This window comes from Panthera leo, chromosome C2 (assembly GCF_018350215.1).
Source record: "Panthera leo isolate Ple1 chromosome C2, P.leo_Ple1_pat1.1, whole genome shotgun sequence".
NCBI classification, from domain to species: domain Eukaryota; kingdom Metazoa; phylum Chordata; class Mammalia; order Carnivora; family Felidae; genus Panthera; species Panthera leo.
Window position 1 is genome coordinate 14,411,789 of NC_056687.1, and position 25,525 is coordinate 14,437,313.

The following is a 25,525-nucleotide window of genomic DNA, read 5'->3' on the forward strand; positions in this document are numbered from 1 at the left end:
AATTCTGAAATCTTATGGTCCCATGATAATATGGAATTCAGATCCTGAAATAAGAATGTATTCCTGGGCAGAGAGCTATTTATAATAATCAGCAGGAACTCTTTTTTTTTATTCAATCTTCAGCGGAATCTACCAGGCAGGCTTACTCTAACGTGAGACATAACGCTTGAGGCATTCTTTTGACTCCCAGTTTGTGGCTGTTCTAAAAATTAAATATCATCCTTGCACCAGGAAACCTGGGTCTCAGCTGACTTTAAAAGCACATTGTATTTAGATGTACATCACGGTTGATTGTCATTGTCACAGGACTAGTATTTCAGGGAAGGATTCTGGTTCACTTTATGTGAATTCTTGGTAAAGAAGACACCCTTGGCTTAGAAAAGAGTCAACAGGCATGAATTGTCAAAGGAAAAGATACAATTAGAGGAAAAGATACAATTGTCAAAGGAAAAAAAATGCAATCGCCTGTGACGCCCAGTTGAAAAATGCCTGAAGCTACAGAGATTTGCTGACGGGAGGGGAAGCCAAGAAACCCAGAGTATGGCGGTTATAAACACAATAGCGTCTTATTAACAGTCCAATGTTTCTCTAGGCATTCAAATGAAGCAGAAAATCAGGCCTGTTGCATAACTTTTAAATAACTAAGCGACCTAAACAAGTGGAAGACACTGTTGGGTGTTAGGAAACAAGATGGTTGACATAGTTTCCAAGTAATGTGTTCTATCATATGACATTCAGAGGTGTGGCCTTGTACACCCCTCAGCGTATATATATAAATGTCCCTGTGCTGTCACAGTCACAAAACCGGCCCACGATACCGAGCCACACTCACCACCCTGACACCATGAGCTACTACGGCAGCTACTACAGAGGCCTGGGCTACGGCTGTGGAGGCTTCGGCGGCCTGGGCTGCGGCTGTGGCTGGGGAGCCTGCGGATATGGCTGCTGTCGTCCCTGTTACTATGGAAGATACTGGTCTTCTGGCTTCTACTGAATAAATACTTGAAAATTTACAATTTGTGCGCTTGTCTCTGATTCACCCAGAAAATTGTATTTCATAACCTCATACTTTGTTTATCCTGTCTTGAGACTTAAACTGTTATCTGGACCCCCTGGTTTCTGACAATAATGTGATGAAAACTTGATTCAGCAGATGTTTCATTAGTAATGCTCTTCAAGGATCCCCTTCTGTGTAGGATGGAGAGTCATTGTACCCTAGCCAGGCTTTGCCTTTCTAAAAAAAATTTTTTTTTTAACATTTATTTATTTTTGAGACAGAGAGAGACAGAGCATGAACGGGGGAGGGGCAGAGAGAGAGGAGACACAGAATCCGAAGCAGGCTCCAGGCTCTGAGCCATCAGCCCAGAGCCCGACGCGGGGTTTGAACTCACGGACCGTGAGATCGTGACCTGAGCTGAAGTCGGACGCTTAACGGACTGAGCCACCCAGGCGCCCCAGGCTTTGCCTTTCTGTATCTGGTATCTATAATAATCTTTTTCTGACAGAGTAAACGTGTTTTGAGCTTCAGTTTTGTTTTCCTTCTTTCTTTTTTTAATCACAGTAAATTTGCTGCCGTGCACTAATATAATCATCAACTATGGCAACATTTGCTTCTTCCATCTAAGAAATTTACCAATATACTTATTTCGTGACTATCTCTTCTCCTTCATCTTATCTCCTTTCTCATCATCTTCAATATCTACCTTTTCTTCCCTACCAGAAGGTAAGAATTCCATCTCGTTGGGTTAAAGAGGTTCTGTCATGATATTCAAACTTAGGTTCACTTTTGAAATTCATTTCGCCTTGGAAATTATCTTGTTAATCCTAAAGCAAAATAATAAGGAAATACTTTAGTTTGCATGCAAATTATTTGAGAATACTTGAGACAATAAACATGAAGGAATTTTATCAACATATTAACAATTGGTAAGTCTAGGAGTTAGGTATATGATATTTGTTGTAATATTTATTCTTCTTTCTTTTGGATACTTTGAAAATATTTCATAAAATAAAGGTGAAAACCATTTATCATGGCCTATAATATACATTATCATATTAAATTAAATTTAGGAAAAATGACCCAAGAAGGAAAAACATCTGAAGAGTTCTATATCTCGCATATAAATTGAATTCACAATTAAAAATCTTGTCAAAAATGCCAGTTTCAACCTAGATGGTTTTACTGGTAAATTCTAAACACTTTCTCTTCCAAAGAATAAGAAAAAAGGAAACACTTCCCTACTTTTTTTTTTTTTGAAGCTAGCAATATCTCAAAATAAAAAATATTATCATCAGCAGAGAAAATTACAGGCCAGTGTTTCTCGCTAACATATATGTACAATTCTTTAGACTATAGAAGCAAATTTAATATAACAACATATGAAATAGACAATACATCATGGGCAAATGAGTTTTATTTGAAGAGTACGAGAAAAGTTTACCATTAGAAAATTAGAAACATATGCCAATATATTAACAGAGTAAATGGAAAAGCATTATGTCATATCCATAGATTATTTTAAATTCCCAGACTGTTAGTTTCAATGTCCTTGTTATATTTGAGTCTAGTTCTGATGATTTTCTCTTCTGCGTGTGTTTTTCTGTGCCTTTTGACATCCCTTGTACTTTTTTGCTGTTGTTGAAAGTCAACTGTGTTTTATTAGATACTTGGGACAGAGGCAAAGCCTTTAGTGTGAGAATTTATGTTGATGTGGTTGGGAGTAGGGCTGTGTTAAATGTTTGTTATAGCTGTAGGAGCTACAGGTTTGCTTCCTTTTGACTGAAGACTTTCCTAAGTAGTTTTCTTCAAAAGGAGTCTGTGTCTTGCGGCTTTTTCTGCTATAATCCACTATTATCCCGGAGCACCATTGGAATCATGATAAGATTTAGGCAAAAGAGTCATTCTATAATCTTAGAATTAAATCTCTGTGTCTTAGTGGATAGTGTCTCAAGGTTGATATTCACAATTGTTTCTTCAGTTGGTACAGCCCTTACTGTCTTCCTTGGATGTAGGGCTCCCTGTATATTTAATTGAAGTCCCGACCCCTGTAGACTTTGGGTTTTTCCCTCTTTGAGATGAAATAGGCTGAAAGGGGTTGGAGTGGAAGTAATTCCCTTTTCTCTGGTGCATTAGTTTTTGTTATGGAGGAGGTTTTGGATGTATTTCATACTGATTACTCTTTTCTTTCCCTTCTAGAGCCATAATGGGATCTTTCTTGGATCTTTGTCATGAAAACCGAAGGAAATTTGGAGATAAAGCCCAGCAAAGTGTAGCAATCCCCTTAACACCTTGGTTCCTTAGACCTAAGAATTTATTATTTTTCACCTGATTGGCAATTTCTTAAAATTCTCATGCAAGCTCTTCCTTCAGTCTGTGATGACAGGGGCTTCTGTCCCAGGTAAGCAGATCTAAGTTGTGATTCTAAGAAGCACTCTGTCCAGACTCAAGGAGGCGATTTGGTCTGAACTTCAGTTACCTGGTGGGTCCAATGGAAATCATTAATTTTTGTTTTTGTTTTTTTTTCCCCTTGCTCTTTTTGTTCTAAAGAGGGAAGTGATGATTTCCAGTGCTTTGCATGCTGGAACAGAAACCAGAAATAGATAAAACGCATCTAAAAAACAACAACAAAAAAGATAACACTTACAATCAATATGCTACTTGTTGACAAAATACTAAATGCTTTCTTCCTGAGCTTGGGAAGAATTTCTTCCTCCATCACTTCTATTCAATATTGTCCTGTTGTTCCTAACAGTTACCACTAGGCAACAATATTAATGAGAGCAGTAGTAATAATAAGAGTAATAATCATTGGAAAATGTTTAATTTATAAGACATTTATTATTTCCATGGTATATTTAATTTGTAAAAATTCATTGCATTTCTACTTATGAAGCACTAGAAACCAAATTTAAAAATCAATGGAATTTCCAGCAGCATCAAAACCTTAAATACACAGTGGAGAGGAAAGGATTAATGGGAAATCTCTCACATCTTCTCCTAAGAGGTAAGTAAGGCATGGCCTCTAGACTCATGGAGTTTAGTGGCTAAAAATGAAAATGAATGGAGGAGGGTTTTGAATGGATTATTCTGTCCAGTAGATGACGACGGTGCTAGGAGTGCTTTTTGCAGTGTATACCTGGCTTACCTAGGTAGATTACTATAAATAAACCCCAAATGCTCTACTGTTCTGTGAAAGATTGGAAGTTAGCTATGTAGCCAGATGAAGCCCATGTGAGTAGCAAAGTTGAGATCTTACATACCTTATATCTTGTTTAAAAACTTTTTTGAGGTTTATTTATTTTGAGACAGAGAGAGAGAGAGCAGGGGAGAGGTAGAGAGAGAGGGAGTGAGAAAATCCTAAGCAGACTCCAAGCTGTCAACACAAAGTCCTGCATGGGGTGGGGCTCAATTTCAGGAACCCTGAGTTTAAGACTTGAGCAGAAATCAAGAATCAGATTCAACTGACTGAGCCACCTAGGCGCCCCACCCTAAATCTTATTTAGCCCGTGTTAACTGAATCTTTATTCCATTAGTTTTCCTCACTTGGAAAGAAAAAATGGTTTTGTTGTGGTAAGCAGCATTCTGCAAACTCATTAATGCAAACTCATTCTGCAAACTCATCGTGAGAATCTGACAATGCAAATCTTTGTGATTGCCCATCTATTAATAAATCCAACAAAAATGTCCAATTCCTAGTAACCTTTAAAACATTACTTAGAGCTTAAAGAAGGTCTAAATATAAGGAAAGATCTGTCAAAATTGTGATTTGGAAGAATCCTCCTTATCGACAGTTCTGACAAATTTGATTTATAAATTCAGTGCAATTAAAATATCCAAGGAGAAATGTTACAGACATTAGAAGGTGATTCTAAAATTTATCTAGAAATGTGAAAAAACAAACAAACCCGAAATAACCAAGAAAATCTTGAGGAAGAAAACCGGTGGGGGTTTCTAAATTTCTGTTTATGAGAAGACACCATAAAAAATTTGAAAAGATCTGTCATAGACTGGGAAAAAAATATTTGACATGCATTTATGTGCCACTGGCATACATTAGATAACTTAGAAACTCAATAAGTAAAAATTTGATAATTTAAAAAATTTATAAAAGGCTTGAACAATCATTTCACAAAAGATATCCGCAAGTCTAGTAGGCACATGAACGGTTGTGATCACCAACTTCAACATGTGGGTGTATGTGTGGAGGGGAAGGTTTCCCACACTAACAAGAAATTCTCCAACACAGGCTGGATATTTTACAGTTTAACTCAATTCTGACACTGATTATCCAGAGATAATGTTATATCCCACCGGTTAAGGGACCAGTCCTACAAGACTGCCGTCCATCACTTCAGACACCAGTCATAAGTCCAGGTTATCACCTGGACTTCTGATGGACCGGCTATAGTTTGGAGGCTCCAATAACCACCTCCTTATGGCCAATTAATTTGCTTGAGTGGCTCACAGAACTCACAGAAACATTTTCCTTCCTAGATCATCAGTTTATTACACAAGGATATAACTCGGGAACAGTCAGGTAGGAGAGATGTGTAGGGCAAGGTATGGGGAAAGCGTGCACCTTTCTCCCCAAATCCCCACATGTTCACCAACAGGAAATGCTCCGAAATCTATCCTTCTGGGTTTTTTAATGTTAGCTTCATTACACAATCATGACTTATTAAATCATTGCCCAAGGGCAATCAATTCAACCTGCAGCCCCTTCTCCTTCCTGGAGGTGGAAGTGAAAGACTGAAAGTTCCAGCCCTCCAATCATAAGGGTCGGTTTCCCTGGCCATCGGCCTCCCATTAGGTGACCTAGGGGCATCCCAAAAGTCATCTGATTAACATGAGTATATTAAATTTACTCATAAAACAATTTTAAAGTGTATAATCTTCCTTTGTTAACAAAGTATAATAAAACATAACCCCCCAAACATGGTACTTGACAATTATAATTCAAAATCCAATTAGAAGAATGTTAAATATTTACAAAACTACATTTTTAAAGCAAATTTATACAGTTACTTACAGTTTTATAGAATTGGCATAAAAGTGACTCCAAAATAGGAGAATTCGGGGCGCCTGGGTGGTTCAGTCGGCTGAGTATCTGACTTCGGCTTAGATCATGATCTCACAGTTCGTGGGTTCGAACCCCCCAGTGGGCTCTCTGCTATCAGCCTGTCAGTGCAGACCCAACTTTGGATCCTCTGTCCCTCTCTCTCTGCCCCTCCCTCATTTGCACTTTCCCAAAAATAATAAATATTTTTTAAAAATGGGAGAACTTCCCTTCATTCCTGAAAAGAAAATATGTCTGATACAAGTTGTGGAGATTCTTGAGTGCATGAAGTCTTCAAATTTAGTACCTAAGACCTCATCTTTGTGTGTGTAGGAGCCCATGAATGTGAGGGACTGTTAACACTACCAGGTACCAGTGCTCCCCTCACTCCACTAACAGTGTAACAACATTGACCTTTGGCTTCAACCTGCACAGTATGTAGTTTTTGCCAGTGTTGATTAAAGATACCCACTCTCATTCAGAACTTCTGGAATTTTCAGTCATTGATTTTCTTCAACAATTCCATGTAAAGAATGAAACTGGACCACTTTCTAACACCATACACAGAAATAAACTAAAAATGGCTTAAAGACCTAAATGGAAGACCTGAAACCATAAAAATCCTTGAAGAGAGTACGGGCAATTTCTCGGACATTGGCCATAACAAGGTAGCTATTTTGTAGCTATGTCTCCTAGGCCAAAGGAAACAAAAGCAAAGATAAACTATTAGGATTACATCAAAACAAAAAGCTTCTGCACCGCCAGGGAAACCACCAACAAAACAAAAAGACAACCTACTGAATAGGAGAAGATATTTGCAAATGATATATCCCATAAGGGTTAATATCCAAGATATATAAAGAATGCATACAACTCAATACCAAAAAGACAAACAATCTGATTTAAAAATGGGCAGAGGACATTTTTCCAAAGAAGACATACAGATGGCCAACTGACATACAAAAAGATGCTCAACATTACTCATCATCAGGGAAATGCAAATCAAAATCATGAGATATATCACTTTGCAGCAGTTAGTATGGCTAAAATTAAAATGACAACAATTAACAAGTGTTGGTGAGGATATAGAGAAAAAGGAACCCTCACGAACTGTTAGTGGGAATGTAAATTGGTACAGCCACCGTGATAGAGTGTGGAGATTCCTCGAAAAATTACAAATAGAAATACCATATGATCCAATAATTCTAGTCCTGGGTATTTACCAAAAGGAAATGAAAACATTCATTCTAAAAAATGTATGCATGTCTGTTTATTATAGCATTTTTTACAATAGCCATGATATGGAAGCAACATAAGTGTCTATCAATAGATGAATGGATAAAGAAGATATAGTACACACACAGACACACAAGAATATTATACAGCCATAAAAAGGATGAGATTATGCCATTAGAGGCAAGATGGATGGACCTATAGGGTATTGTGCTAAGTCAGATAAGTCAGGCTTAGATTCACTCATATATGGAATCTAAAAAAAATGAGTAAACAAACAAAAAGCAGAATCATATCTATAAATACAGAGAACAAATGGGTGGTTGCCAGAGGAGAGGGGAGTAAGGGTGTTGGGCAAAATGGGTGAAGGGGAGTGGGAGGTACAGGATTCTGGTTATAGAATGAACAAGTCATGGGAATAAAAGGCACAACATAAGGAATACAGTCAATGATATTGTAATAGTGATGTAATGGGACAGTGGTAGCTCTTGTGGTGAGCATAGCATAATTTAGAAACCTGTCAAATCACTAAGTTGTACACCTGGGACTAATGTAACATTGTGGGCCAACTATATTCAAATAAAATCATCATCATCATTATCGAGCGTCTTCAGAACCCATATCTTCAAACGTCACATGACATTCTTTGGGAGTCATCCACAATTTGGAAAGAATGGCCACCTATCCCTATGGTTGGGTGGGAGAGTTGAGCAAAGGCATGATTCCCCTTAACCACCTTCAAGACTCTTCAACACCATCAGTTATCAGTACATTAAAACCAACAAGGCATCAAATAAACCACCACAAAAGCAGAAAGAGTGACAACATGACAGGAGGTAGGTAGGGTGCAACCCAATTCCCTCGGCAAGTGGCAGCCAGCTCATTGGAGTGAGTGAATAGGAGGGGCTCGCTCAGCCTGAGCTCCAATGGGAAACCCATCACAGGTGTGTGATGTCACCCATATTGACCGCACTGATGCTGCCTTCCATAGTGTAGTGATGAAGGACCTGGAAGTCTAAATAGTGAATTGAAATACTAACCCTGCTAACTGCTGTATTAACAAGCTAACTCCTATCATCTTTTGGAGACTTTAGATGATGCTTTTTTAAAAAAAATACCCAATTACAGATCTGCGTTCCAGAAACAACTTTATTTCTAAGTGCTAGCTCCCATTTCTAAAGTGTTCTTTAGCAATAAGAAGTCTTTATGTTTAAACGCTTTTTGATTTTCAGTATCACCATGAAGTAAAAATTAAAAATGAAGGTAGAAAACTTGAGCGTTTAGCTTCAACAACAACAGAAGCCCAAATGGTTGTTGTATCTCCACACCGTATTCTACTTTGCTCTGTACATTCTACTTTCCCCATTCTTGGAGATGGAAAAGGGGGTTAGAAACTTGAACACGTGAGATGACATAGAGCAGAGAGGCTGACGCCCCTCCTTCCTGGTTGCCACAGCATTTAGAAACTGAACCCACAATTTCAGGAAAACGACTCAAGCAGTTGAGAGTCTGGTCTGGTCTGTGTTTCTCACTGATGAGGACGTTTTCCGAGGAAACACAAAATGCTCTTTGGGCTCACCGACCTCTGTCGTTTCTGGAGAGAAATGCATCTGAGATGATACTGCTACCTGATATCCCCAAGTGTAAGTCTGGGAGTCATCTGAGAAGAGAGGCTCACCAATGAGCGGCCGAATGCTTTGTGCCCCGTGTGTCTCATATTTTGAACGTCCATATCATCTACGACACTGCGATTCCCCTCTTGCGAACGTGTCCAAGGGAGAAGAGTGAACATGCCCACCAACATAAATGTTAAAGGACATTCATGGTAGTGCTATCACACAGCAGTGATAAGGAATGAAGCACTTTTTCCCTCAGTAATGTGGGTGCGCTCCACAGACATATAACTGAACTAAAGACGCCATACAGAAAAGTGTACCTACTGTATGATTATATTAAAGATATGTAATATATTAATGAATCATACAATGTTTAATGGCAAATAAAATAATTAATAAATATATGAAATACACGTAAATATATTTTAAGGAAAGGTCGAAAGAAAAGTATATCATATTGAAGCTCAGAATCCATCCTTTCTATCCTGTTACTATCCTCTTATCCTTTACCCTTCAGTCCAGATCTTCCTCAATTGGTGATCAGCCTGATTGGTTTGTGGTTTATATTTCTTTCTCATGCCCAAATAATCTGATAAATGTACATTTTCTTATCTACCTTTGTATTTTTTTTACACAAAAGACACACCTTGCTTTTTTCTTTTTTTCACTTAACAGTGTTTCCTGGAAATCCTTCTGGGCCCATTTCAAGATACGGTCTTTCTTCATTCGAAGTTTTTAAAGTTTCAAGTTGTGTAATGCTCCATTTTGAGCATAGACGCAACCGCCCTTTTTTGTGGGCACTTGGGTTTCATCATTGTTTCTAATTACAAACAATGGTGCGATGAACACCCTTGTCCACATTATATTTATATTGCTATCTTCAGGGTAAATTCCTTAAGAGGCACCTGCGGATTCACAAATTGATGCATTTGAAGTTACTGCCAATTTCTTTTACATATTAGTTTTCTAGTGCTGCTCTAATGAATTCCTACAATCTTGGTAGCTGAAACAATGCATATTCATTATCTTACAGCTCTAGAGGTCAGCCAGCAAGCACATACTGGCTAGGGTTGCATTGCTTTCTGCGGGCTGTCCGGGAGAATGTATTTCCTTGTCTTCTCTAGTTTCTATAGACTGCCTGCCTTTTGTGGCCCATGTCCCCTTCCTCCCTCTTTAAAGCTAGCAATGAACATGGAGTCCTCCTCATGCTGTTATCCCTCTGGTTCTCTGCAGCAGAGAAAGGTTCTGTTTTTAAGGACTACTGTGATAATATTGGACCCACCTAAATACCTATAGTAATCTCACCTCACATTCCATAACCGACGTGACGTCTGCCTACTTTCTTTGGCCGTGTGAAGTAACGTTTTGCAGATTATGGAACTAGAATATGGACATTTTTCTGGGGGGGAGGGGAGAAGGCATTATTTTCCCTACCACATACTGCACCTAGTTTTCACCAATTTACACTACCATCAGGAATGTACAAGAATGACTATTTCTCCACCAAAAGAATGCAGTCACGTATTTTAAATTTTTGCCGTGGTCTGCGAGGTCGAGCCCCGCGTCGGGCTCTGTGCTGACAGCTCAGAGCCTGGAGCCTGTTTCGGATTCTGTGTCTCCCTCTCTCTCTGACCCTCCCCTGTTCATGCTGTCTTTCCCTGTCTCAAAAATAAAATAAACATTAAAAAAAAAAAAAAAAAGCCTTTCCCTATCACCAGATTGTGTAGGAATTCACTCATGTGCTTTGCTAGTGCTATATGGCTCTTTTATGTGCCTTTGACTCACAGAGATGGAATGAGTTGCTTCTGTGTTCTGAGGAGATATGGATCTACTTTGTCTTTTATGGGTTTATAAGTTCCTATCTAGTTTCCCAAATATTACTTGTTATAAAGTATATTTTACCCACCTTATCAATACACTAAGTTTTCTTTTCTTTTTTTTTTAATATGAAATTTATTGTCAAATTGGTTTCCATACAACCCCCAGTGCTCATCCCAACAGGTGCCCTCTTCCATACCCATCACCCACCCTCCCCTCCCTCCCACCCCCCATCAACCCTCAGTTTGTTCTCAGTTTTTAAGAGTCTCTTGTGGTTTGGCTCCCTCCCTCTCTAGCTTTTTTTTTTCTCCCTCCCCACCCCCCCCCCCCCCCCCCGCCATGGTCTTCTGTTGAGTTTCTCAGGATCCACATAAGAGTGAAAATATGGTATCTTTCTCTGTATGACTTATTTCACTTAGCACACACTCTCCAGTTCCATCCACGTTGCTACAAAAGGCCAGATTTCATTCTTTCTCATTGTCAAGTTGTATTCCATTGAATACACTAAGTTTTCATAGTATTTTGCTCTCTCTCCAGATTCTTAATTTTATTTCTTGTATCTTTTAATTCATGAACCAGTACCAAATGGTGTTCATTAGAGGTATATATTACAGTTTAATATCTGGTAGGGCTACAATTTTTTCACAGCCTTTCAAAATTAATATTTTCCTGGCTATGTTCATCTGTTTATTTTGCCACATGAAGTTTAGTATCAATTTATCTATCTCCATTAAAATAAACTTGTAAATATTTTTTTCTTAATGTTTATTTATTTTTGAGATAGAGAGACAGACAGACAGAGCGCGAGTGGAGGAGGTGCAGAGAGAGAGGGAGACACAGAATCCAAAGTAGGCTCCAGGCTGCAAGCTGTCAGCACAGAGCCGATGCAGGGCTCGAAGTCACGAGCCGTGAGATCATGACCTGAGCCGAAGTCAGATGCTTAACTGACTGAGCCACCCAGACGCCCCTTAACTTGTAAATATTTTTATTGAGATTAAATGAAGTTTATAAATTAACTTGAGGAAACATTGCATTGTCATGTTATTGAATTATTCATTCCATGAAGAGAGGATTTTTTCCCACTTATTCTAGTCTACTTTGAAGTCTTTTGGGATTTAAAACACCTAATATAGATTTTGCATATTTTTTTGCTAAGTATATTTTCAAGTATTTTATATTCTTTGTTACTTTTGTAAATAGAGATTTTTTTTATCACGATATCATTTACTTTTTCATGTACATGAAAAGTATTGATTGTTTGTGGTAATTTTATATTGTGCTGCTTAATGAATTATTTTAGTTTTTGGATTGGTTTTATCATTGATTCTCAAGAGTTTCCAGGTATGCTATTATGTTGCCTTCAAGTAGAGATAGTTTCATTTCTTTTTACCTTTTTTCCTTTTTTTTTTTTTTGGTTTATTTATTTTTGTCAGAGAGAGAGAGAGAGACAGAGCATGAGCAAGGGAGGGGCAGAGAGAGAGGGGGACACAGAATCTGAAGCAGGCTCCAGGCTCTGAGCTGTCAGCACAGAGCCCGACATGGGGTTTGAACTCACAGACCACGAGATCATGACCTGAGCTGAAGTCAGACGCTCAACCAACTGAGCCACCCATGCGCCCCTATCTTTTTTTCTAATTTTTGCTCCTTTATTGAGCTGGGCTCTTGCCCAGCTGCATTAGCCAATATCTCCAGAACAAGATTTAATAGTGAATATACTGGGCATTTGTGTCTTTCTCCTGATCTTTATGGAAATGTCTCTAAAGTTTCACAATTAATGAAGATGCTGACTTTAAAACAATCTTACTATATTAAGAAATAATCCATCAATTCCTATTTTCTTAAGTACTTTTATTAGGAATGAGTGTTGAAATTCGTCAAAAGTTACTCAGCATTTATGGTAATAGTAATATGATTTTTCTTCTTGAATTTGTTAACATGATGCATTATATTAATAAAGGTCCTTAGAAGGAGATCACTTATATTCTTAAGTTAATGCCATCTCCCCATGATGTATTATTTTTTTATTATGGTTTTAGACTCAATTGTCTAGTATTTTAAGCATTTTTGCATACATCCTTGTAAGTAATACTGGTCTGTAATTTGCTTTTTGTGTGTGTGATATCTTTAGTGAGTTTCGATAAATGTTTTTGCTTTATAAAAAGTGTTTGGAATCTTCATTCACTTTCAGTGCTCTGGAACAAGTTATGTATGTTGCATAAACACTATGTCTTTGGATTTTTGGTAGAATAACCTTTGAAATAATGGGACTTGCGGCTTTTGCGGGGGGTATATGTTTGCTTTCCTTCTCGTTTTCTTCTCAAAAGTTAGTCTTGGAGCACGTGGGTGGCCCAGTTGGTTAACCATCTGACTCTTGACTTTGGCTCAGGGCGTGATCTCACAGTTGTGAGATTGAACCCTGCTCGTGGGCCTCTGTGCCGACAGCACAGATCCTTCTTGAAATTCTCTTTCTCCCTTTCTCTCTGTCCCTCTCCTGCTCACACTCACTCTCAAAATAAATAAGTAAATATTTTTAAAAAGTAGTACTAATATTTCTACTTCTAATGGGTTCAATTGTAGTAAATCTTTTTTCCTACAAAAAAAGACTATGCAACCCATCCAGGTTTTCAAATTTATTTGCATAGAAATTTATAAAGTAGACTCTCTATATATTTATACTCACATTTGTGTTTATTATATATTTATAGTGTATATATTTACGTATTATTTAGTTAAATTTAGTTACAATTTTCTTCTTCTTCTTTTTAAAAATTAAGTTAGTTGGTAGTTTTTCTATTTTGTTGTATTCAGTAACCATGATTTTACATGATTATTGTATTGTTTCCTGTCTTTTTTTTTGCTTTGATAATTATCTTTTGTTATAATTCCTTAATTATACCTTCTCTTAGTTTACTTGTTTGTACTCCTCAATTTTAAATTGGAAACTTAATGCAATTATTGTATTCTTGTATTTTACTGATGTATGCGCTTATAATGAAATCTTCCTCAATCTTTGTAATTTATACCGCATATTATGATATGTACTATTTTCACTATATTTATCTCCATTTAAAAATTACATAATCTGGAGGTGCCTGGGTGGCTAAGTTGGTTTTTGGCTCAGGACGTGATCTCACAGTTTGTAAAATCTAGCCCTGCATTGGGCTGTGTGCTGACATTTGGGATTCTCTTTCTCTCTGCCCCTCCCCTGCTTGTGCTCTCTCTTTCTCTCTCTTAAAATAAATACATAAACTTTACCAATTATGTCATCTGTTTTCTATTTCTTCTTTCACTCATGAGTTCATAGTTTTTTGTTTGTTTTAACTTCTAGGTGGAAGGGCTCATCAGGTCTTTATTTAATTTTTATTAACTGCATGTTGCACTGCACCATTAGAGGAGTTTTTTTGTAACATCTTTCATGGAACTTCCTGATGCTTTCTTCATGATATAAAATAATAAAATATCGCAATGTTCCTTATATGCTTGAGAATAAGTTTTATTTTGCATTATCAAAATGTAAAGTCATATACAATTTTAAAGGAGTCAGTATGGCTCATCAATATGTTTTGGTCCTCCATACTCTTACTTGAATTTTTCCATTTTATGTCTTGTTCTGAGGTTGGTGTGTTATATGCCTCCATACATCTCTAGTATACTTTGCTTTGTAAAGGGGGTGGCTGTGTTATTTCATCCCCAAAATAACTGTTATTTCTTCCTCGTGTTAACCTTCATCGTGAAGATGGCCTCCTTTGATGTGTTTTACCATTTGGTTAGATTGTGCTTTAACGTCAGAGCCACAACCAGTGCCATCTCATTCTTCCCACTTATCTGCTATACCTTTGCCTATACATTAAAGAATTGACCATCTATTTTGTAGAACAGTTTTAGATTTGCCAAAAACAAAAAACATTGTGAAAATAACACAGAGGATTCCCATAAATCCCATACCTAATTTTTCCTAATATTAACATCTTACATTAGCATGGTATATTCATTATAACTAATGAATCTATATTGACACATTATTACCAACTAAAGTCTATACTTTATTCAGATTTCCTTAATTTTTTATGTAGTGTGCTTTTTCTGTTCTAAGATACTGTCCAGGGTACCATATTGCTTTTGGTCATCAGAGCTCTTTAATTTCTTCTTGACTTTCTCAGATTTGTTCTAGCCCCAAAGGCCCTGAAAGTTTCTAGGAGTACTTGTCAGGTATTCCGTAAATGTCTCTTAATTGGGATATGCCCAATATTTTTCTCCTGATTAAACTGGAATTATGTTTTTTTGGAGGAAGATCACAGAGGTAAAATGCCATTTTCATCACATCATATTAAGGATATATACTATCAACATATCTTTTTTACCATTGATATTGACCTTGATCAACTGGCTGAGGTAATGTTTGCCACACTTCTCTCCTGTAAGAAATAGATTTAATAATATTCACTTAAGATTTATTTATGTCTTTTCATCTTGATAATTCAATTATTTTTATTGCTGAATACACTCTATAGATATACTGCAGTTGTTTAGCCGATCACTTAGTGAAGGACATTGCTTCCAGTTGATAAAAATTGTGAATAAAACTGTCATAAATATTGACATGTAGATTTGGGGTGGGTACAAATTTTCAAATCATTTGGGTAAATATCAAGGAGAACAACTGCTGCATCTTATGATACAATTATTTTTAGCTTTTTAAGACAGTGCCAAACTGTTTTCCAAAGTGGTTGAACCATTTAGTCTTCTCACCAGCAATGAATGAGAGTTCTTGACATTTTGCACCTTTGCCAACAATTGGAATTGTAAGTTTGTGGGATTTTATCCATTTTAATAAGTACATAAGTACCTAGTTGTATCTCATCATTAGTTTACATATAATTCTATTATTAAACTTTCTTGATCACTTGGCTTTAAATATTTTTCTTGAAAACAGTTGATTCTTGGGACACGGGTGGCTCGGTTGGTTAAACATGTCCGACTCTGGATCTCATCTCCCTCTCTCTGCCCCTCCCTTGCTTGCACTCTCTCTCTCTCTCTCTCTCTCTCTCAAAATAAATAAATAAACTTAAAGCACAAATATTTGATTCTTCGTGATCTCAAATCATATTTTATGTTAGTAAAGTTAAGCTTCTTAATATTTATTAAGTTGCTATATGAGGTTCAGTGTCACTCTGGAAAAATATTTTATAATTACTATTATATTGTTATGTTTGCTGTGCTTCTTTCTCTATATATTGTATTTTGTTTACTCAATATTTTATACACTTCTTTTGATATTTAGAAATGCTTTGATGACTTTTTTAGTGGTTATTTAGTTGTTAATTATGTATTTTTCATGAAAAAGTCCTTAGCCCCTCATTTTCTGCTTTCAACTTTTACTATCTGATTTGCCAGCTTTGAATGATAACATTGGATGATAAACATTTTCTTATTGAAACCTTCAGTATCTGATTTTTTTTAAGTTTATTTACTTCTTGAGAGTGAGAGAAAGGGAGAGTGTGAGTGGGGGGGGGGGGGGACAGAGAGAGAGGGAGAGAGAGAATCCCAAGCAGGTTCCACACTGTCAGTGCAGAGGCCCACATGGGGCTTGAACTCATGAACTGTGAGATCATGACCTGAGCTGAAGTCAAGAGTCAGGCACTTAACCTACTGAGCCACCCAGGTGCCCCGCTGTCTCATTTGTCAGCTTGAATGATAAATATCTTATTTAACTATCACATAACTTTTTCTACCCTTTCCCCTCCCCTCTTTTTTATTTATAGTTGTATTAGTTTTACTTTTTCATACCATATAGTGTTTACATACTCTTTTACTCATTTCCATCCTTGGTTCAGTCTTAGATAAAAAAATTAAGTATATTAAATTTTCAAAATCAGTCGTTTGCAAAGTTTCCTCAGATATCTCTCTTGGATCCTTGGCTGATCCATCAAAGAAGGCTTAAGAGTCCAATATTCTTCAGGTTCTTGCACAGTTAAAATTTTCCTTTCTATCACCAGTATATTTGAAGGACTGAATGATTAGATACAACATCTTTGGTTCAAATTTTATTTTCCTGAGGTTTCTGAAAATGTTGCAAAATTATTGGTTTGATTTGTAAGTTGCCTTGAAGAAGTCTGACAAGCATCTAATTCTTTTATCACTGTAAGTTATTTGATCTTTTCCTGGATGCCCTGAAGGTTTTTTCTTTATCTATAAAATCAATTTTTTTAATGTGTTAAAAAATATATAACTAGGCGTCCCTGGGTGGCTCAGTTCATTCAGCGTCCAACTCTTGATTTTGGCTTAGATCATGATCCCAGGGTAGTGGGATTGAGCCCCACATTGGGCTTCTCACTGAGCATGGACCAGCTTAAGGTTCTCTCTCTTCCCCTCTGCCGCCCCCCCCCACTTGCACTCTCTCTCTCTTTCTAAAATAGAAACAAATAAAAAAATAAATAAAATATACATAACTGAAATTTACCAGTTTAATAATTTTTAAGTGTACAGTTTGGTGTCATTAAATACAATCCTGCTGGTCTGCAACCACCACCACTATCCATCTCTAGAATTTTTAACTAGACTATCTTGAAGTTTTTCATTGTGGGTCATTTTTCCAGGTAATAAATGGCTATAACATATGTACATTGAGAGCTTTTCTTTTAATTTGGCATTTTTCTTGGAGTATAATTTTGAATATTATGCTGTTCCATTTTTTTCCTTTCTCACAAACTCTACTTACATGTAAGTTGACTTCCTGTCTCTCGTTTTACCCACTTTCTCTCTGACTCCTTTTATTTCATTTTTAGCGACATATTCATTAACCTTGATCATTTTTCTGCTTTTTCTTAATTCCATATTTTTTTCCCCTGTTTTTCAGGGAGGGGCAGAGAGAAATGGAGACAGAGAATCCCAAGCTGACAGCACAGAGCCTGACACAGTCCTTGATCCCACAGAACTGTGAGATCATGACCTGAGCCAAAATCAAGAGTTGGATGCTTAAAGGACTGAGCCATGCAGGCACCCACCATCTTTTGTTTTCATTTAAATCCATACTTCTTTAGGCATCTTGGAACTTTCTTTTCATTCTGAAATTATTTTGTCTTTTTCTTTTACTTGTTTTCTCAGTTTTTCAGCAAATTTTATTTTTTCCTATCGTTAGTACATATAATTTTTTCATATAAAGTATTTTGTTAAAAATTTCTTCTGCCTTTTTGTTTATATTTGTGAGTGGGGGGTGGAGAAGTTTTAAGCTGAATGTTTTAATAATAATTGTTTTATTGGTTTTGTTTTATACTTTGTATAGATGAAGATTCTTTACCCATTCATCAGTTGATGGACACTTAGGCTCTTTCCATAATTTGGCTATTGTTGAATTGTGGTTTATATACACAATGGAATACTACGTGGCAGTGAGAAAGAATGAAATATGGCCTTTTGTAGCAATGTGGATGGAACTGGAGAGTGTTATGCTAAGTGAAATAAGTCATACACAGAAAGACAGATACCATATGTTTTCACTCTTATGTAGATCCTGAGAAACTTAACAGAAGACCATGGGGGAGGGGAAGGGAAAAAAAAAGTAAGAGAGGGAGGGAGCCAAACCATAAGAGACTCTTAAAAACTGAGAACAATCTGAGGGTTGATGGGGGGTGGGAAGGTGGGGCGGGTGGGTGATGGGTATTGAGGAGGGCACCTGTTGGGATGAGCACTGGGTGTTGTATGGAAACCAATCTGACAATAAATTTCATATTAAAAAAAAAAGATTCTTGCACCTCTGTATTTGTAGATAAGGCTGGTAAAGTTCATTATGATATTCCTAGTGTAGGCGTGTCCTCTCGTTTTGGTGTATCAAGTATTGTTAATGAATTGCATCACCTTATTTGGAAGGCAGTTGGTAGTTATCCCTCAGTCTTTTTCTTTTCTCTGTTAGGATTCTCTATTTTCTCCTCACACTTTGTTTTCCTCATTGTTCTCTCCCGGCTTAAATTATTCTTTCCAAATCCATTGCCTTTCCAAAACTGACTGGTACTCTATTTCTGCATTCTTAAGCAGTTCTGCGCAGTTTGACTTTATCTGCTATTTTTTTAGTTTTCACTTAAATTCCAGTTAGTTAACATACAGTGCAATACTAGTTTCACGTGCACCATATAGTGATTCAACACTTTCACACCACACCCAGTGCTCATTGTGACAAATGCACCCCTTAATCCCCATCACCTATTTTACCCATCCCCCCATCCAACTCCCCTCTGGTAGCCGTCAGTTTTTCCTTACATTTCAGAGTCTGTTTCTTGGTTTGCTTCTCTTTCCTTTTTCCCTTTGGCTTGTTTGTTTTGTTTCTTAAATTCTACGTATGGGTGAAACCCTATGGTATTTGTCTTGCTCTGACTGCCTTATTTCATTTAGCATAATTTTTTTAAAAACAGTATGTCTCCTTAGGGAGAAGGTTTTCTTTTTCTTGGGGGATTTTTGTTATTGTTGATCAGTCTTTGGTATTCTGTTTCTCTGTTGACATTGCTTTGTTCTTTACAAAGAGTTAGGAGGAAAATTCAAGAAATGTCTCCACTGGAAATGGATGCTTCTTCTGTCCACTTCTTTTTCTAATTTGTACTTTATATAGTCCCCTCCATCTTGTAGTTATGTTGAAAGCATAGCATTTGTGTGATTTTATAATTTTCTTTTTGTAGCTCTGTGTATTTGTCAGGAGATACATTAGGAGACACGGACCTCCGGAATTGTTATTTCACCCACCCAGTAAATCTAAGAGGCTAATGATAAACAGAAACATTTCCAGAATTTTTGTTTAATTTAAATTTATTTCACTTAATAGAGTAGAAGAATATAAACACATGTAAACACATTGACGTAAATAAAACTTGGTGTTCAGGGTATTGACCACAGAAGAATGGAAAACCCATAGATTCAAAAAAGCGTGGATTGTACATAATTTGTTTCTGTGGATCTATTCATTTCATAATTTATGCATTCAGCTAACAATATATTACCTACTCTATTCCATCCACAAAAGTTATAAAATGTGATTATAATAAACGTTCTTGCCCTGAAGGAGTAGATAGTATAGTGGAAAAGATAGTAAACAAATTAATTAGTGTACTAAAATCTGATGAAATGCTAAGATAGAGCATTTTGTTTAGGGCATATGGCAGCACTCTCAAGCATTTTCTAAGTCAGACAGAAGTAGAAATAACTTGTGATGTCTTTGAAGTTTTCTTGGAGAAGGTTACACTTGACCTATATTTTGAAGGATGAGTTGGAATAAGGTCGGTAAAGAAGTACCAAAAAGCATGTAGTAGGTCAACATCATTGTTACATATGGCATAAATGGAAGTATATGGTCAATTGTAAGTAAATAGGATAGAGAAAAAATAAGTTTAGTGATAAAAAAACCTTGTTTTTGAATTTAAGAGTTTAATCTTTCCTATAATGACTTAAAGGTATAAGGGCTAAAAAATGAAACGATCAAAAAAAATTTTTTTTTAATATTCATTTGGACTCTGTATGGAGAACAGATCAGATGAGGGCCCTTGCTTGGGGCAATGTGACCATTGGGGAAGCTATTATATTAATCCAGGAGAAAGTGATAGAGGATTAAATTAAATAATAACAAATAATATGAGTACTTATGAGTAATATTCAGGAAAAAAACACTTATGTGGTTCATTTGGTGATCAACTAAGTACATAATGTTGATGGTCAGAGGTGCAGAAATATTCAGACCATATGAAAGACGATTCCAAGATCACGTCTTGGCCATGCGGCTTGAGTAACTGGTAATCTGGAAAAACAGTTTTTTGAGGGAGAAATGAGCTTCCTACCAGACATGGAATCACAATGTAGTTCAAATGGGAGATATGCAATAAACAACAAGATTGATGGAGTTGAAGTTTAGAGGAACCCTTTGCAACTCATCAGTATAAGCATCGCAATTAAAAACATTTGACAAAATTCCATGGGAAAAGTGTATACATAGAATATGATGGAAAAGGGGCATTTAAAGTTAGTGAAGGAATACCATATTGGGAGAGGAAACTAATTGAAAATTTGTCACTGGAAACAAGGACGGAAAACCTGACAAAAAGAACCAATGGGTGGGGAGGGTAGCCATGCCAAATGCCAAGGAAAGTTTAAAAAACAAAACAATGAAGTAAGAAACCGAAGTTTCATCTCATTTGACTATCTGGAAATCACTAATGACTTGGCGACTATGCCCTGGCCACCATGGAGAAGAGATCACGGGTTTGGGGAAAGTCAGTAACTAAGACAATTGAATGCAAAAAAAAAAAAAAAAAAAAAAAAAAAAGCAATCTGAGCTTATACAATTACAAGGCTACTGGAAACTATCAACCAGATTAGACCATTTTAATTGGAACACCAGCATGGCCTTTGAAGAGGCGATAATCACTTTTGATCTTGGAAACATTTGGTTTTCGGTACACAAACTCATTAAAAAATAACCATTAGTTAATAAAAGCCCTTTGAGAAGATTATGAACTCTCTTGTAAGTAAGAAAAGAAAAATTTGAATTAATTTTTAGACTTTAAATTATTCTGTCATATAGGAAGGAGACCATCTGCCCCTTCTTCACGACACCAGCTACTGAGGGTGTAAGAACGTTCTAGGAAGCTAGAGACATCCTGAGGAAAATCATCTTCAGCACCAAACCAAATCCCTAACCCCTGACGCAATGAGGATGAGCTACCACGGCAGCTACTATGGTAGCCTGGGCTGTGGCTGTGGCTGGGGATGGGGCAGCTTCCGCGGACTGGGCCGTGGCTGTGGCTAAGGGAGGAGAAAGATATGTCTGCTGCCGCCCATCGTGTTTTGGAGGCTATGGCTCCACTGGCTTCCGCTAAAAGCCTACAGATCCTCAGTCTCTTTCTGTCCCTATGCTGCTGCCCCTATGCTTCAGTGATGTGATCACTTTTCTTAAGGTAGAGAAAACATCTATCATCAATTGGCTACATGCTCCAAAAGGAATTAGTCGTTCCTATCTCTAGAAGAATCTGGAATCTTTCCATTGAATCATGATTTCACCCATTATTATTTAGTTACTAGTATCTGTTGTGATCTTGCGTAACTTGTACTTAATTTTTTTTTTTTAATACACGTATTTAACTGGCGTAGGGGATGCGGCTTTCTCAATTCATTTCAGTATATTTCTAATGAGTTAATGAGATTTCAATCAGAATGCTACTCTTCTTTCTTCTGAATAGGTGTTTTGACTCAACGGTGTTTTGACTCAGTAAATAATTTGATTCAAGAAAGGTTCACTGCATGTCCCGATGTGCTGGGTAGTGTTCGAGGTCTTGAGGACGTGGGAGAACAAGATGAACAAAACCTTGATATGCTTTCATATATCTTACCTTTCATTTGTTTTCAGTGGTTTTTGAATGTAATTTCATTTTTATAAAGTCATCCTAGAAGCTATTATTTTTATGACTTAAAAAATAACAAATTGCAAACTTCATTTCAATATACATGGTTTGTATTCTGCGGTTTATTATGGGACCATAAATCTATGGTGATTAAAGAAAATATTTTCAAAGAAAACATTGAGCTGATACAAAATAAAATGTATAATAATATGTAAGCAACAAAAAATACTGCAAGTAATAGAAAAGCCCTGTACTCAACACTGAATTTTCAAATTTCTAATGCTTTTTATTTATTATAACCAGGTCAATTTTATATCCCAAAATAAATATATAAAAAGAAAATACATACATATATGTATACATACATACATATATATGAAAGTATACTTTGCTTCTTTGAGTAATTAATTTACTTAATTGACTTTTCTGTTTCCTGCCTGTAGAATGAGGGTCTTGTTTTTTAAAAGACACTGTTTGTCTCCAAGTAAGCATAAAGGCTACCTGAATTAAAAATACCTGGAGTGCATTACCAATTTAGTTTCCTGGGGTATATACTCTGAGATAATTAGTTTTTAATAGGTTTGTTATAGGCCCCCAAACTTTTCGTTACTCAAAACTTTCCCTGGAAAATCACTGCTAGATGCTACTCAACGTCTCAACTATGTTAAAGCAAAATGCTTGATGTCCATTTCTATCTGTGCTCTCTTTCCAGCCAACAATGTTTGTTGTGGTAGCTTTTGGATGCTTTGCACTCTTCAGGCCACATCATCTAGAAATCGGTACAATAATTCTATGCACTTGGAAGATTTGATCTGGGCGAGAGCTGACATGACAATTACATCAAAAGATGAAATAATAAACTGAAATTACACCATGTTCCTCTGGATAGTTCATGTTGTGTTTATTTCAAACAACTTCTTGCGAATGATGGGAATGGTACTGTTTGGTTTATATCTTATTTTTTCTTGTTTAGCTGCGTTTTCCTACATTATAGTCATTTGATAACCTTCTTAGAGGCATCGGCCTGGTTTTTAATTTTAACACACACACCCTTGCTGGGGAAACGGTTCCAGGAAATTTGCAAATCATTTAGTCTTAAAATTTTTAGTTTATAGGACTGAAAATAAAACTGACAAAAAAATTCATCATTTATCAAGCAGATTTCCTATTACAGCGAGTTATTATTTTTTCAAGTACAAAGATAAGGAAATTACCTTGAAGAAAATAAATAAGCTCCTCTCTAAAACTTTAGATGCTGAAGAATGTAAGCTGTGTTTTTTTTCTTTTATTTTAATTACAGACATACCTTGGAGATATTGTGGTTTGGTTCCAGACCACTGCAAAAAGCAAATGTGGCAACCAAGTAAGTCAAAGGAGTTTTTTGGTTTCCCATATAAGTGTTATGTTTACATAATACTGTAGTCTATTAAGTGTGCAATTGTATCATGTCTTAAAAAATACATACCTTAATTAAAAAATACTTTATTGCTCGAAAATGCCAACCATCATCTGAGCTTTCCGTGGATCATAATCGCTGATCACAGATGACCATAACAAATACAATAATGATGATAAGAATTTGAAATGCTCAAGAATTCTCAAATGTGACAGGGAGACACGAGGCAAATAATTTCTGTTGGAAAAATGGCTCTGATAAATTGCTGGACGCAGGGTTACCACAATCCTTCAATTTGTAAAAAATGCAGTTATCTGTGTAAGTTCAATAGAGTGAAGCACAATAAAATGAACTATGCCCATACCGGTTCAGTGTGTAAAACTGTTGTGAAATAAAATAGTCCCTTTTCCATTGAGAAAATTCAGATGGGTCTAAAATGAGTCATCCCATGCTTATTTGCTGGAATGGAGAACTGGGATCAAGCTTGTTAGTGCCCATCAGTGTTAGTGGCTGTGAATTGGTGGTAAGAACAAATAGTATCTCTCTCATTGTACCGACTTTGAGGTCAGGTTCTGTCTGTTCCCCTTGCATTGATACATTGCCCAATACAGACAGATGCTCAACGAATATTGGTCAGAAGAAAACACATCAATTTAGTAGAATTTTTTGATCCAAAGAGGTTATTGATTAGGACTGACTGGGACCTCCAATGACAGAATTGAAGTGCCAGCTGAAATTGGGCAAGGCATTGGCAATTCATTTCCAAATCCTCTTTAGAAACAAAATTGTATTTTAACTATTATATTTTGATTCTTAAAAGTTCATCTTTGATATGTTTCTTCCAGATGAACTGAAGTAGGAGTAAAGTGATAGGAGTCATGCTAACGTCTCATTTATTTGCTTATATAGAACTTCGTGAAAATCTCCTAGCCTTTCAAAAATAGTCACAAAATTGCCTAACTCTACTTCTGAATGCAAAGTACACATAAAATGAAGAAAGCAACATTTTCCAGCAAAAGTTCAGAGTTGTCAATAGGACCAGAGGAAGATACGTATGTGAAAGTTCAAATTGCTAATTGCATGTAAATAAATCATTTTACAAGAGTCTTTTTGCTGTAGCTTATTCAGAAAAAATATATAACTATTAAAAAAAAAAGCAAACCAACAAAAAATCCAAATGTACTGAGTATAACTTTCAAATGAAATTGTGTTTCCTTTAACAATGCAAATCCTGATCTTTCGATTTCCTGGTAGGTCAAAGAGATTAGCTTTTTATCATACATGTATTTCACCTTAAGTTAATCCTATGTCTAAAAGTTCCTGCGGGAAATAATATAATTGGTGTCTTTTTAGGACTTTTCACATTAGAGGTTCAAAGGTTGAAGTTGCTTGAAGACTTGCTCACAGATATCTTAGATATATGAAGCTTTCTGATACTGACACTTTAAGGAATACCCTTTAAGGAATAATGAATATTTATTTCATTTATGAAATAATTGGTGCATAATTTAAATTCACAGTTAGTGGTTTGAATGTAAAAATGATTCCTGTTGACCCATCAGCAATGACAGTGTTGTTTTGTGTTATCTTTTTAGTGCTAATGATTAATATCCATTGAATAATTTAGCTGCTTGTCTTGTAGATGTTTTTATTATAAAATAAATCTTGGAACTGTGGTCCTATCTGGAGACAACTAACAGAGGGAATCTAACTATTCCTAAAGACATTGAATCTTCATTGATTTCTTTCTTTCTTTCTTTTTTTTTTTTTTTTTTGACTCAAATAAATCCAACATGTTCTACATAAGTAGCACACAGTGGTAAAGGGACAAAGCATTCCTGTTACATTTTCCTAAAGAATCAAAACAAGAGTCCTGAGTTGGGGAGAGTTTTTTTGTTTTGTTTTGTTTTTTAATCTTTTTTCTTTGCTGATGATTTTGGAAATTCAGGATCGAGTGCAAAATGAAAAAATTGTGTTGAATTCTCACGTGACTCCAGCCAGTCAGGTGTAAAATGAATGGACGTTCAAGCT

The 25,525-nt window shown here is 36.3% G+C and overlaps 1 protein-coding gene across 1 annotated transcript; it reads left to right on the top strand.

Moving 5' to 3' along the window:
- The first annotated feature begins 844 nt into the window (after positions 1 to 844).
- LOC122230123 (keratin-associated protein 19-7-like) lies at positions 845 to 994 on the top strand. The gene has a single exon (XM_042955824.1). It carries the CDS (start codon positions 845 to 847, stop codon positions 992 to 994), a length of 150 nt encoding a protein of 49 aa, XP_042811758.1.
- The last annotated feature ends 24,531 nt before the right edge of the window (positions 995 to 25,525 follow it).